General features: G+C 43.3%; 1 protein-coding gene and 1 pseudogene across 3 annotated transcripts in view; both read right to left on the bottom strand.

Moving 5' to 3' along the window:
* The window catches only part of C2CD3 (C2 domain containing 3 centriole elongation regulator), a 112369-nt gene that overhangs the window by 13693 nt on the left and 84485 nt on the right, over positions 1 to 14191 (bottom strand). For 2 of the 3 annotated variants that reach the window (XM_016208464.2, XM_016208465.2), the window contains 4 exons: positions 12636 to 12797; positions 8271 to 8488; positions 4506 to 5412; positions 830 to 941 (listed from right to left, as the gene is read on the bottom strand). In XM_016208464.2, coding sequence (XP_016063950.2) covers positions 830 to 941; positions 4506 to 5412; positions 8271 to 8488; positions 12636 to 12797 — 1399 coding nt within the window. The remainder of the gene's footprint in view (positions 1 to 829; positions 942 to 4505; positions 5413 to 8270; positions 8489 to 12635; positions 12798 to 14191) is intronic. The other variant, XM_016208467.2, reaches the window with a different exon arrangement.
* On the bottom strand, positions 9555 to 10209 carry LOC107533680 (large ribosomal subunit protein eL42-like; annotated as a pseudogene).

Below are 14191 nucleotides of genomic sequence, written 5' to 3'. Positions count from 1 at the left end.
AGCACCACACTGATCATCTTTCAGTTTAAATACTGACTCCTCAGAGAGACCCTGTTCCTTATCAGAGCACCCAGTACTCATCACAATCTGTAAATATTTTTTTTGTTGTTTACTCTTTGTGCTCCATGAAGACTGGGAATTTGTCTTATTTACTACTGTATGCTCAGCACTCAGTACAATGCCTGATAATAAATATACAGGGTGTCCCCCCAAATGTATACACACGTTTTGAATAATTGAGCTATCAGCTGTTAGTGTACATATTTTTTTGGGACACCCTGTATGTTGAACGATTAGAACAGTTATTTTTCTTGTCACCTTCAAGAAAGGTTAGGTGCTGTGCCAAGACAGAAAAGAGAAGAGCTAGGATCTGTACCAGTGCTCCAACCCCCTAACTCAGCTGAGTGATGAACAGTTATGAAGTGTTCCACAAACAAGCAGGTAGACCACTGGTATATCTCTTCACCCAGACCTTACTCATCAGGTCTCCTAAGGTTGCCCTTAACTGTTGGAAGCTTCCTCTGCACACACTCACCTTTGCTTAGTTGGAGCTCCCTCCGTACTAGGTATGCATTTCTTAGCTGAGTCCTGCTTTTGTGCTTCTGCACAGTTTCTTCCACATCGTCTTAGCTGGTGTTGCCCTGCCCTTAACACATTTGCTCTTCCTCACTTTCCTGAGCTCCTTGCCCACTGTGGGCCCACAGAATATGCTCAGTATAAGCTTGGAGAGTGATCACGACTGCCTTTTCAGGAAGCTGGCCCAGGGTAGCTCTGCATTCTGTACACTTTCACTGATGACATGACTCTACAGGAGAGGCAGTTCTCTTACCTGATCTGTTGTGGCTGGTGGTGGCAAAGCTGTAGAGAGTGAGAGCATCCGCAGGGAGGCCTCCAACTGCTGGGGAGGCAAAAAGAAGTTGGGCACCACAATGGGCTCTGGGCTATAAAGGTAGTTAAGGGACACACATACCTAGAAATCCTCCCACTTGCCACAGCAGCATCTTCACTGACCTCAATCATCCCCTTTCGTTTTTCCCCCAAACCTATTCCTGCTCATGAATCTTTTGCTCAAGTGGTTCCCTCTGCCTGAAAGGCCCTCCCCACTCCTAACAAATCATAGTCTATGCTCTCTTTATGGTCAGTTTAAATCCCACCTCCTGTAGGAAGCTTTCTCCTCATCTTAGTCCACAGTGATCCCTCCTTCCTCCTAGTCTGGAGCAGTTTGCAACACAGGATAATGCTTGATGATTTAGTCTGATATGAATCTCATTGTGTTTCTCTCAATATTCCCCAAACTTCTCAAAAAACAAAAGATGGTGTAGTTTCTATCAGTTACCTCACTACTTCCCTAGAGCTCCACATGAGGCTGGTAGGTAGCAAGCGTTAATATTTGCTGAGGGCCTGCTGGCCAGAACTGAGCTGTTAGAAGTTAGTCGGACAAGGTGGATCCAAGGGGTAGTGTCTTAGTGCCTGGTAATGAAGGAGGGTCTGCCCCAATTGTTCTCTGCTCACATCCAGAAATGAGGGCTCTGCCTAACTGGGGGTAGCTGGTTTGCCCGGTCTGGATGTAAGCCCTTGAAGGCAGATACTGGATCTTGCATTTCTCCTTTATATCCCCTAGAGGCATCCAGCACTGTGATGAGAACAAATATTTGTTCACAGCACTGATTCAGTTTGGCAGGGGAGCGATGGGGCCATTTTGACGTTTAATTTTTTGTTTCTGCTCAATAAGCTAAGTGTGGTTCTGATTCAAATTGGTTTATCATCGTTCTTCCAAACTAGACTTTGAACTCCAAGAGGGCATAGATGATTGCTTTCATAGGCACACTCCTGTCACCTGGCATAGTACCTGAGACACAGCAAGTGTTCAATAAATATCTACTGAATGAATGCAATGCACCATTTTCTGCTTTGGTTCAAGTTCCTGGCTCTTCTTCAGAGGCCCTGGTGAGGCAGGGCCTATTTGCTGTTGCTGGTCTGACTGCTGGGGACTCTGCCAGATAGTCAGCTGATGCTGTGGGGAAGGAACGGTTTTGTTGTGAGGTCAGGGGAGTGTATTAAACACCGAAGATCCCCCTCTCGGCCCATCACCTCCTGCCTTTCTAAGGGTTCTGTTCCAACAGAAACTTCTGTCAATTATTAAATAACTTCAGGAAAGTTCATTTTTATGCCTGTTTCTTCACCAGGAAAATGGAGATAATAATAGTATCTTTTGTTTTGAGAATTGTTTATATATGCAAAGTGCTAAGAATGGTGAGTGACATATAGCAAGCACTCAATGTCAGCTATTGTCTCCCTGGTTAATGGGAAAAAGTTGCTTTTTCTCTCTCCGTACCACTGGTTCTCTCACCCACTGAAATCTGCCTTGCATTCCCTTCTTTGCACTGACCTCCTTAATGCTAAAGCCAGTGAGTACAGGCCAGTCCATATTCTCTTGGGCCTGTCTTAGGTGTGAGAGCTGACCACTAATCCCTAGAATTCTGCTCCCACTGCCTCTCGCCTGCTCCTCCACCTCTGAGCCGCTCTTGGGGTCTCTTCTGCCCGCCCTTTACATATTATCCTCAGGACCGTTCTGTGTGTGGTTCTTCCTTTCCATGCTCTCCCTGCTGTCCTTATCTATTTCCACAGACACCCACCTTTATAGCTGATCTTGTCCTGAACTCCAGGCCTCAGTGCCTTACAAGCACATGTCCAAAATGGAAATCGGCTCTTTCCCACAAATTGTCAACCTTTATGTGCAGTTCCCTATCCTGTGACATCACTGCCAGTAACTTGTGACAGAAATCTCTAAGTCACACTTGGTTTCCGTCTGTCTTCCTTTGTCCTCCGTCTAACCCTCTCACACCTACCCCTCTCTTCTTCATCATAAAGCAGTCTATGCTTTAGGTCAGACTTTCTTTATCTTTTATTATTACTGTGAGTTTCCTACCTGATCTCCTTGCTTCTGGTCTCCTTTGATCTAATCCTCTCTTTACAGGGAACTGGGTGACTTACTAATATGTAAATCTGACCATATCACACTCTTGCTTGCCAGTTAACATTTATTGAACACTATTTATGTACTGGGTACTATACTAGGTAGTTTACCTCATTAATTTATTTTAATTTTCACAACTCCCAAAAAAGTTCTATCATCTCTATTTTAAAGATAAAGAAACTGAAGTTTAATTTGCTTGCAGGATAGAGTTCAAGCACTTTATTCAGGCATAAAAAGCTCTGAAGATCCAGCCCTACCTCACCTCTCACTTAGCCCTGGGCTCTAACCACAGCGAAGTGCTGCTGCCCAAGGCTATGCCCCTGCACGCACAGTTCACTCTCTCATCTCTGCACAGTTCACTCTCATCTCTGTCTAGAGAATACCTATTCATCTTTGAGGTGCCTCTCTAATGTCTCTTACCGGGATACCTCCAAGGAGTTATGGCAGCTTCTTCCTCTTGGTTCCTCAGCATTTAGTCCATGTCTCATCACAGCACTTAGAACAATAGCTGTCATTGTCTATTTACTGTTACTGTCATTACCTGTCTCCTAACTTATAATGGTAACTTCTTGAGGTAAGGTCTGATTCAAATCTCTGTCCTCAGTACACAGCACAGGGCCTGGCAATATATATTTTTTAAAGAATAAATAGTTGGGAAGGTCTGAATTAGGACCTGTGTCTGCTCCTCCACTGGTCATACATTCTGGGCACAACTAAATTGACTGTAAAGGCAGCAACGTCAGAAGCCAGAATGAGTGAATCTAGGAACGAACTCCACCAGAGAGTTGACTTTCAGTACTCAGCCTCCAGTCATTTCGTACTTGAAAGCCAACTGGTTAGGCTGCACATGTAAGGGCTACTGATGGTCCTAAGTGGTTTCCTTTCCCCATAATGTGTCAAACTGCATTTCAAAGGAGAAAGAAGGTGCCCCTTCTCCCCGTCGACACTGCCATTTCAACTGTGCCTGCTTCCCCTCCCCCTGGCTCCATCACTTGCCTTTAAAAATTTATTAGGCAAATCACTATAATTCTGAGCCTCAGTTTCTTTACATGCAAAACAGAAATGGTACTACCTACCTTAAGGACTTAAGATGATTGAATAACAAATGTATGTAAAGTGCCTGGCACATAGTAAATGCTCAACCAGTGGTAATACTCTTCGTTCCCCTGTCTGCACCCTCCATTTCTATTTCAACAGAGATTAAAGGTCTCTCTCATTCCTTAGAGCCAGAGCCTTGCCTTCAGGTGTAAAATACTCAATACATTAATCAGGCTAGGATAGGCTAATAAATGTGCTTCTAACACCTAAACCCAGTTCAAAGCACTGCCCTTTATAGAGCTGGGGTTAATGGGAGAATTGGAGCACCTTGTCAGTGCAGGTGAGCCTTCTGAAGGGTCTTCTCATGCCCGTCAGTGCATCCGAGGGTGACAGCCATCACTCATGCTCACACTAGGCTGGCCTAAGCACCAGCATCCAAAACACCTACATCTGGCTTAAGGGCCTACTTGTGGGAAACACCAAAGGATACAGAAGGAGGCTCTGCTTTGTGGAAACCTCTGATCCAGATGCTGCCTGCTTCTGCCTGTCAGGGCAGTTGATGGGTGGCCCCTTATGATTTTCCCCTTTGTTCTGGGAGGCTAGGTGTAGAGGGAATTTCTCCAAGCTAACAGCAGAGTCACTTAGCTCACTGGAGGCAGCTTCATTCTCAGCCTGGGCCTTTGGGTTGGGCTGCTCGTCCTGATCTGCCCTTGGTGAGCAAGTATTGTTCTGTTGGGCTCCTGAGAGGATCACACATGGGATGAGCTGAGGGTCTGCTGAGGCAGGCTCTCCAGCCCTGGCCTTGGAGCCCTCACCCTCACAAGCAACAGGACTCCGGCTAGTAAAACCCTGCCCAGGCCGGTGGGGGCTAACAGCCCTTTCTGGACTGAGCAAAAAGCTACTTCTCACCCTGAGCTCCTCCCTAAGGCAGGGCTCTGGAGAAGGACAAGAGGGGCCTACCCTCTGCACCTCATCAGGATGAAGGCTAATGATCTCACTTGTGTCTGACACAAAACTGGACCAAGGGCTGGTTTTGTCAGTTATGGTGGTGATCTCATTGAGTGTCCTGGGCTCAATGATGTCCTCTTCATAGTCCTCATCGCTGTAGGCTGGGCCTGCCTCAGTGTCCTCACTGCTCCGCCTCCTTGTAACGGGTACCGCATGTCCAAGGGACTCATGGAGCATTCCTCTTCCACTCGAAGACTCTTTAAGAGGAGGAGGAGGGGAGTCTGTACCCTCATCTGGAGCTCTTGCCAGCGGCAGGTCTGGAGTTGTGCTTCTTTCTTGCATGGGTGCTGTTTTCTGAGCATCTGGGAGAGTGGTAACTTCTCTGCTTTTACTCCTGGCTTGATGAGAACTCAAAGATGCTTGAGAATTCCTGGTGATGGTCTGCAGATCTGAACAGCAACAGATATCACTTACTACAAGGTAGGGCCACAGATCACTCGACTTTCCCACATTAGCCTCTAGCTTCAGAAGTATTATTGCACAACAACAACAACAAAAAGAAGTATTCTTGAAATCTGACTTTGAACAAATCATAAAGATAGTTAATCCACCCAAGAGTCAGTGAAACTGTATTCAAGGCAGTACAATTTCTAGCATTTTATTCTAATTTTCAGAAGACCAAAATCTAATCTATTTGTGGTTGTGGTTACATCTGTAGAAATGCTTTCAGAGACTATCTGCTCCTGCTCAGGAATTCTTGGGAGCTGGGAGTCCTGGCGGGCATGTTCATGCTTCCATTTACTTCAGTAATTACCTATATTAAAAACCAAAATGAGAATCCACTTATTTACCTACTTGATGACAATTATTTGAACTATCTATTTTACTTAGAAAATGAAAGCAAGGAAATATCTTTCACCCAAATAATAAGGCAGGTGAGGTTTACAGAGAAAATGGAGGCAGCATGGTTTGTTGGAAAGAGCAGAGGCTTTGGAGCTGGTCAGTCTTGGTTTAAATCTCTACCAACTTTGTGGTGACCAGCAAACTAGTCTCTCTGTTTATCTTTAAACTATGATTAACACCACCTTTTCCACAAGGTTTTGGTATAAAGAATACATGAGATAAATGGGCACACATTGTGTGGCACATATACAGCCACTTACTAAAGGGAAGCTACTACATACTTAAAATTGTTTTGGGGATGAAATGGTAGGGAATAAATTAATAAACAGGTAGTAAATGCTTTATGTTTACATAATTATTTGGGAGGAGAAAGGAGCTGGGAGGCAAATTTGACTCCTGAGAGTAGGTGTCACATCTCCCTCACAGTACATAATGGAGTACACAGCCTATAGAAGGTCGTGGCTAGGTTTAATACATTGACAATTTTCAGGTCTCAAAGGGGAGTGAATAGATGTATCAAAATGGAACATCCCTGCCTGCAAATAGAAACAGGAACCAGGAAGCACACTTAGTTGATCCTGGTCCTTTGGCCTGAACTACCCTTCTGTCTTGGAGCAGTCTTTCTGCTTTTTAAAAACCAGCCCATCCTTTAAGGCCCCGCTCTACTGCATCTCCTCCAGGAAGCCCTCCCAGATGCATCAGCTGGAAGGGATAGCTACATCTTTTTGTTCTACGTGGAAGCATAAGAACATGCTATTGTGTAACTGTCTGTCTGTATATTTCTCCTATCACCTTTGAGCTTCTCAAAGGCAGAGACCATATATGCTGCAATTTTAGGGCCCAGCAAAGGACCTGGCAAATAGATGTGGTAAAAATGAAACCACCATTCAGTAATTCCCTCTCAAGCTTCACGATCATACCTACTTTTCTAATGACGTCTTCAAAAGTGTACTGAGGTATGATGGAGGCAGAAACTGGTTTCCCTGACCCAGTCATCTCTCTTTTAAAACTCATCCTCTCCTTGTGAAAATCAGTTCTCATTCTGTCATCCCCTTGGTTAGAATTCCCCATTTTCTTCCAGGATAAAGATTAAACTCTCAAGCTTTTCTTCAAGGCCCTCCAGCTTCAATCCTTCAGTTTTTTTCTCTCTCCTCATTTAATATAACCCTTTAAATGGATTCCCTATTTGCTCTCACCTCCACCTCAAACGAGCCTCTCCGTTTTGCTCTTAGCTTTCTTTTTGGGGGGCAGATTCTTTGGTTGACTGTAGAATGTACACTTAACAAATGCCTGTCTTTTCCACCACTGTATATTCCTGGAACTAGTAACACAGTAGTGCCTGCATGGTTGGTGCTCAATAAATAGCTGACTGAATATTATTTCCAAGCAAGTGGAAGCCAAATACAGAGTACACCTCTGGGACCCTGGCTACCAAGAACATAGGAAGAAGATTTCTGGTGGCTTTCCCCCACCCTTTAAACAAAGAAAATGGAACTTATCCATCCTGTGTACAATTTACACATTTTCCTTTAGCAAAAATGACACTGAGAGCTGAATTCAGGTGCTGATCTAAAGGATTTCTCAATAATCCCCAAAGCATGCCTGATATATAAGTTTCCAGGGCTTAACCCTGAATTCTGATTCAGTAGGACCCAGCAATCTGTATTTTAAAATAAGTACCCCAAGTGATTCTTTTCTCAGGCAAGTTTGGAAGTACTTATTCTGGAGTGATCTCTATCTGGGCTACACAGTGGAATTATCTGGGGAGTTATGAAAAATACTGATGCCTGGATCCCTCTCTCAGAGGTCCTTATGCAACTGACCTATGGTGCAGCCCGGGCATCTGGATTTTTAAAAGCTCCCTCAATAATTCCAATATGCAGCCAAAGTTACAACCACCACTTAAAGGGGTTTTCAAAGGGTGGACCATGGATTACCAACATCCAAAAGCATCTGGGGTGCTTGCTAAAAATGCAGACTTCTGGGCTCTGAGAATTAGAATTTTAAATCTGTAGTTGACTTTTTCTGAAAATAGAGTGGCACAAGTTCAAGAACTGCTACTGAAGAACTCATCTAATCCAACCCCCCCCTTTTTTTTTTGGCTGAGGAAAACTCAAGAAGGGAAAGGGTATGCTCAGAGTCATATAGTAGGTCCATGCTAGAAACCCATCAGGGACCCCACCCAGATCTCCTGCCTTTCAGTCCAATGCTCTTTCCACATGTTCTTATGCCATGCTACTAGGCCTCTCCTTTCAAAAGGAAGAAGATAAATAAGATGACGAAAGCTGCTGTTCTCTGTTGGTCATAGGAACTTGTCTGAGGGTACACATTCAACTGCTTTTTCAACTGCTTTTTGAATAGGCACCTAGTGACCATAACTCCTCAAGAGGGCCCTGAGTCATACCGGTGATTAAGGAGCTGACTTGCGACACCAGGTTATTGGATTTCTCCAGGATGCACTGGCTCTCAGTGTCTAGGCAGCTGGCTCCTGGCCCACAGTGGTCCCCATGGCTCTGTTGGCACTGCAAGACAGCCTGAGCCTGAGGACTGAGGGGAAGTAGAGGCTTGGTGAGCTTCTGGCTGAAGTACCTCTGGATCTGGTCTAGCTCACTCAGATTCCTCCTGCAGAGAAGGGAAAGGCAAGGACAAAGGGTCATTCACTGTGATTATAAGCATTTTTATGTGCCCCTGACATTCTTCTGTTAGAGCCAGGGCCTTAATACCTCTCATTTGGTCTTTTAATACTAGGGCTCTCTCTCTCCCCAATCCAATTCATCCTTCACTTCTCTGACTATAATCCCATTACTGGGGGACAACTTTCCCCCCTTCTGTCAGGCTCATGCAGTTCCTCTGCTGATGTCCAGCAAAAATCCCACCTGCTGGTAGGGAACCACTCTTGATCATCATTCCAGTCCCCATGTCCTCTACCTCTGGCAGAACAAGGCCTTACTCTGCGCTAACACTGACCTTTGTTAAGTCATATCCATTCCTCATCCTTCAAGCAAGTGACCTCTGCTAGCAAGCCTTCCATGACCTTCTAAACTGTTTTAAGGGTCCCCTGTGCTCCACAATTCTTTCTTTCTTTCTTTTATTTTAATCCTGAGGATATTTTTTTCCATTGCTTCTTCAGAGAGAGTGGAAGGAAGGGAGAGAGGGAGGGAGGGAGAGAGAGAGAGAGAGAGAGAAAGAGAGAGAAAGAAAGAGAGAGAGGGAGAAAGGAACATCGATGTGAGAGAGAGAGATATTGACTGATTGCCTCCTGCACATGCCCCGACCAGGGCCAGGGATTGAGCCTGCAACCGAGGTTCGGGCCCTTGGCCAGAATCTTACCAGGGACCCTTCAGTCCTCAGGCCAACATTCTAGCCACTGAGCAAAACGGGTTAGGGCTCCACAGTTCTTTCTATAACCTTCAATCACATCACTTGTTTGTTTCACATCTATTTACTGATGAACTATAAGCTCTGTGCTGATTCCTTTATATCTGTTACACCCAGCATAGTGCTTGGCACAAATTAAATCAACGTTGAATGGATAAATTGGCATGAATAAATTACTTAAAAAAAACCCCTCTGTTCAAAAACCTTTAATTGGGCCACATTCATTTCTTTCTCTTTTTTTCTTTTTTTTGGTGTGAAGCAAACATATCCTCAAGATTTTATTGTCACATACTAAAACAAAATATGAAGCTTAGAACCAGATCACTTGGCCCTTTCTCTTCTTATCTCCCCCCAGTTCAAAATGCTTGCATCTCTTAATAGCCAGCATTCTCTCAGATCTGCAGTTGGGCTCACGGCATTCAAGCCTCAGCACAATCTTTGTAATGTCAGCCTTTTTGTGGAAAATGGGCTTAGTCTGCCCACCATAGCCATTCTGCTTCCTGTCATAATGCTGCTTTCCCTGCGCATATATAGGGAGAATCCTTGCCCTTCTGTACTGTTACTTTATGGGGTTGGTGCTTGCCACACTTCTTACAGAAAGTCTGTCGGGTTTTAGGACTGTTCACCATCTTTGCGAGAGCTCTATCAGCACAGAAAGGCAGGCCCTATTTATTCTGACCATTCTCCAATGAGAAATCACACCAATCACCTTCATTTGCATAGGATTTTATGTTTTATGCTTTCAAATATATTACCTTGTTTAATTCTCAGCCAACCATATGAGATCAGTAATTACTGTTTTACAAATAAGAAATGTGAGGATCAGAGAATTTAAGTGATTTGTCCAGGGTGAGTAGTATGCAGCTACTCAGAATTTGGGTCTCCTGCTTTTTCCATAATAGATGGGCCCTGTCCCAACTGGGTTCATTCCTGTCTCACAGCTCTGCATGCTGGAACCTGAGTTCAAGCTACTCCCCCTGCTCTGTCCCTATTCAACTTTTAGGGTACTCACATTTCTCCCTTTCAAAGTCCATCACCCCAAATCATTGGTCCACCTCTTCCTTAAACTCCTTCACTCTTGGCATCCCCACTGACCTGCAGTCTTTGATTTTCCTTCAGTTTTCTCATTATGTGTTAGTTTAGTTTCCCTAACTAGGCCATGAGCATCTGGTAATAGAAGATAATATCTCATACTTCTCCGTTTCTCTAGTATACTCAATGTGCCTAATACAACTGGCACAACATAGATACTAAATACCTGTGAAGTAAACGAAAAGTCTTTCTATCCTTTTGTTAGGAACAGTCTGCATGTCTTAGAGTCAAATCCAAACTAAAGGAGAGGACAAAGCTGATCCTTATTCTGTCACTAGAAGCCACGACTCTATCAAATCACAGTGGATATACTTAGGTGCCTTTGTCTGGGTGTATGCCACATGGGTAAACACCTGGAGCAGGAACAAGCAAACAACTGTAAACATGGTGAAGCTTTAGAAAATATGCAAACCTAACTGGCCTAGTGAGAGCTTCTGGGTGTAGAGCCTATGTATATCAAGCTGCAAATTTCTCATCTGTGAAAAAAGTTTATTAATACCTGCCCTGCAAGTATTGCTGTGCCTCAAAGGAAACACTGTTTTAGGGCTTTGTGAACCCAAGGAAGTAACACAAAATTGATTATTATCTCGATTCTTCTCCATTTAGTAGAGAATTCGCCTATGGCAATGGTTCTCAAAACCTGGTAGTATCCGCTTTGCTTGAGAGCTTTATAGAAATGCAAATCCTCACGCCCTAGTGAATCAGGAATTGAATGGGTGTGTCCCAGCAATCACTGTTTTAACAAGTCCTTTCATGCAACTCTGATACACACTAAATTTTGAGAACCACTGCTCTAGGACAGTGGTTTTTAGCCTGGCAATTTTGACCCCAAGAAGACATTTGGCAATGTGTGGAGACATTTTTGGTTGTCACAACTGGGAGAGGGGTGCTACTGGTGTCTGGTGGACAGAGTCCAGGGATCCTGCTAACTATCATAGGACATGCCCCACAGCAAAATATCTGGCCCAAATGTCAGCAGTGCTGAGGTTAACAGAAACTGCTCTAGGGTAAAGGACAGTTTCTTTTTCTGTTTTCTCAGTAGGTCCTAAAATATGTTATGTGAATGACCTAATAAAACAGTCACACCATGGGTGGTTTTACTTAAATAGCCTCCAGTCTCCAACTGAGAATCTGAACATATTACTACTGCCTTGTAATATAAGTTTGAGCAGTTTCCCAGTCTATAGCATGACTGCTCAATCCTTTTTAACTCATGCTCCAACAATCAAAAAGGTTTTGCCAATCTTTTCTGAGCTTGCTTTATGAAACCAAATATAAAATCTTTTAAATATACTTTTCCTCAAACTTTATGCACTCTCTTCCTCCCCTCTCCATCACTTTCCAGTTGAGAATCACCACTTTAAAAGTCCAAAACCTTAGCTGACATTCAGTCAAGGGCCTTTAAGATCTGACCCCTACAGAACTCATCTTGCTCCTTCTATCTTGTGCTCAGTTTTGTTCTAACTGCAATGATAGCAATGCTGGTACTTCACACTTGACTTGCTATTTTATGCCTCTGGGCCTTAGCATGGTTTTTTTTTTTTTTGCAAAGAATGTCCCTCACATTTGGTGACCATTCCTTCAAAGACCAGTTCAAATGTGACTTCTTTAACTCTTTCTGTGACCACTCTAGGCTATTACTCATTCCTCCATCTACCTTTGGCCAGGAAACCTGCAACTCTTATCACACAACATTATAATTATCTGGCAACATGGCTACCTCTTCCACTGGGAATGGCAGAGCCAGGATTGGAAGTCAAGTTTATCTGACTCCGAGGACAAGTTCTTTTCACTGCACCGCACTGCTTATTAGATAATACAAGGGCTGATTCGGATGAACTATAATGGCCCTTTCAATTCTCACAGTGCTTCTCTGGCTAAACTAAGAAAGAGATAGGGAAGCATTAACAAGACCTATGCAGGTCTGGAAGAATGAACTGGTTGTAAGGATAAAAATGGTGGGCAGAATGAGGCTTTGTAAATTGTAAAGTAGATGAGAGGCTGTGTAGATGTGAAGGTAGTTATCATTAAGTTTGGTGAATAATCTAAAGTTCCTGTATTTACGGTGCACCAATACTAGAGCTTCGTGAAAGAATAAAAGGCCCAGATGAGACAGATGCACCTATGAGGAATCCTGTGAGCCTCCAGAGTCCAATTTGACACTAATATGCATGAAAACCCCTATTAAACCTCCCAGAGTGGTGGCAGCTGATGGAAAAACTGTATTGCAGGTTGCCATTGCCCATCCACCTATGCTCCACTGTAGTTTCCTGTGTCTATTCTTAGCAGAGGGCCTCACCTGAGAGAAGTGAGAATGGAAGTATGGGAGGATAAGGGTGGTGTGGTGAGTTTGTCACCACTCGGCAAGACTGCCTCTCCTTGCTGCAGAGACTCATGAAATCGGCGGATGTTCTGCACGTGCTCTTCATGCCGTGATGCCTGGCTTCTTGTGGCACCGCTTCTGTCAGGAATAAATGGGGGCAAAATAAATTTCCAACCAATGAGAAAATTCCTAGTATGACAATAAACAAATCATCTTCCTGGAATGGTATTGCAAATCCATCCCACTACCACAGTTCTGGCTTCATCAACTCCTGCTTGAATTGCAACAATCTCTTAAATAATTTTACCTTTGGTATTACCCATTCCCCTTGAATAAATTTTCCACATTATAGCCTGAGTGATTTTTAAAAAACCCAGATCTGAAATAATGAGAACATATATGGAGTCCTTATTACAATGCCAAACAAGGATCTAAGCATTCAACATGTACTATCCTAGTTAATCATCATCACTCCTTTCTAGTTTTGGCTTTTCTTTTTAATCTCTAAAACAAATTTCAAATTCCTTAGTAGGGTATTCAAGAACTTGATGCCTGCAATAATCTTTTTATTTTTATTATTATTTTAAAAATAATCTTTTAAAATAGCAGATTCATTGCGATATAATGCACATATACAATTCACCCCCTTACTTTTTTTCAATCATTACTTTTTTTTAATCCTCACTTGAGGATATGTTTTTATTGATTTTTTAGAGACGGGAGAGGGAGAGGGGGAGGGGGAGGGGGAGGGGGAGGGAAACATCGAGAAACACTGATTGACTGCCTCTCATACTCGCCCCGACTGGGGATTGAACCTGCAACCCAGGTATGTGCCCTGACCAGGAATGAAACCCGCAGCCTTTTGGCATATGGGACGATGCTCTAAACAACTGAGCCACCCGGTCAGGGCCTATAATTCAATTGTTTTTTGTATATTCACAGAGTTGTGCAACCATCATCACAATCAATTTTAGAATATTTTCATTACCCTAAAAAGAAACCCCATACCTATTCATAATCACTCTACATTTCCTCCTCTCTTGCCAACCCTCACCCAAGCCATAGGCAACTGCTAATCTATTTTCTGTCTCCATATATATGACTAATTTGGCTATAAATGGACTCATATAGTATGTGGTCTTTTGTGACTGGCTTCTTCCATTTAGCATGTTATCAAGCTTCATCCACGTTGCAGCGTGTATCAGTACTTCATTCCTTTTCATGGCCGAACAATTTTCTGCTTTATAGATATATCACATTTTGTTTATGTACTCATTGGTTCATGAACATTTGGGTTGTACCTACTTTTTGGTTATTAGGAATAATGCTACTACAAACATTCATGTACACGTTTTTTGTGAACATGTTTTCATTTCTTTTGGGTATACATACCTAGGAGTGAAGGTACTGAATCATATGGTTTACTCTACGTTTAACCTTTTAAGGAACTGCCACACTGTTTTCCAAAGCAGCTATAACATTTTAAAATCCCACCAGCCATGTATGAGGGTTCCAATTTTTCCACATACTCC

Source organism: Miniopterus natalensis, chromosome 11, assembly GCF_054644295.1.
Source record: "Miniopterus natalensis isolate mMinNat1 chromosome 11, mMinNat1.hap1, whole genome shotgun sequence".
Taxonomy (NCBI): Eukaryota; Metazoa; Chordata; class Mammalia; order Chiroptera; family Miniopteridae; genus Miniopterus; species Miniopterus natalensis.
This window is presented reverse-complemented; position numbering and strand designations above follow the sequence as displayed.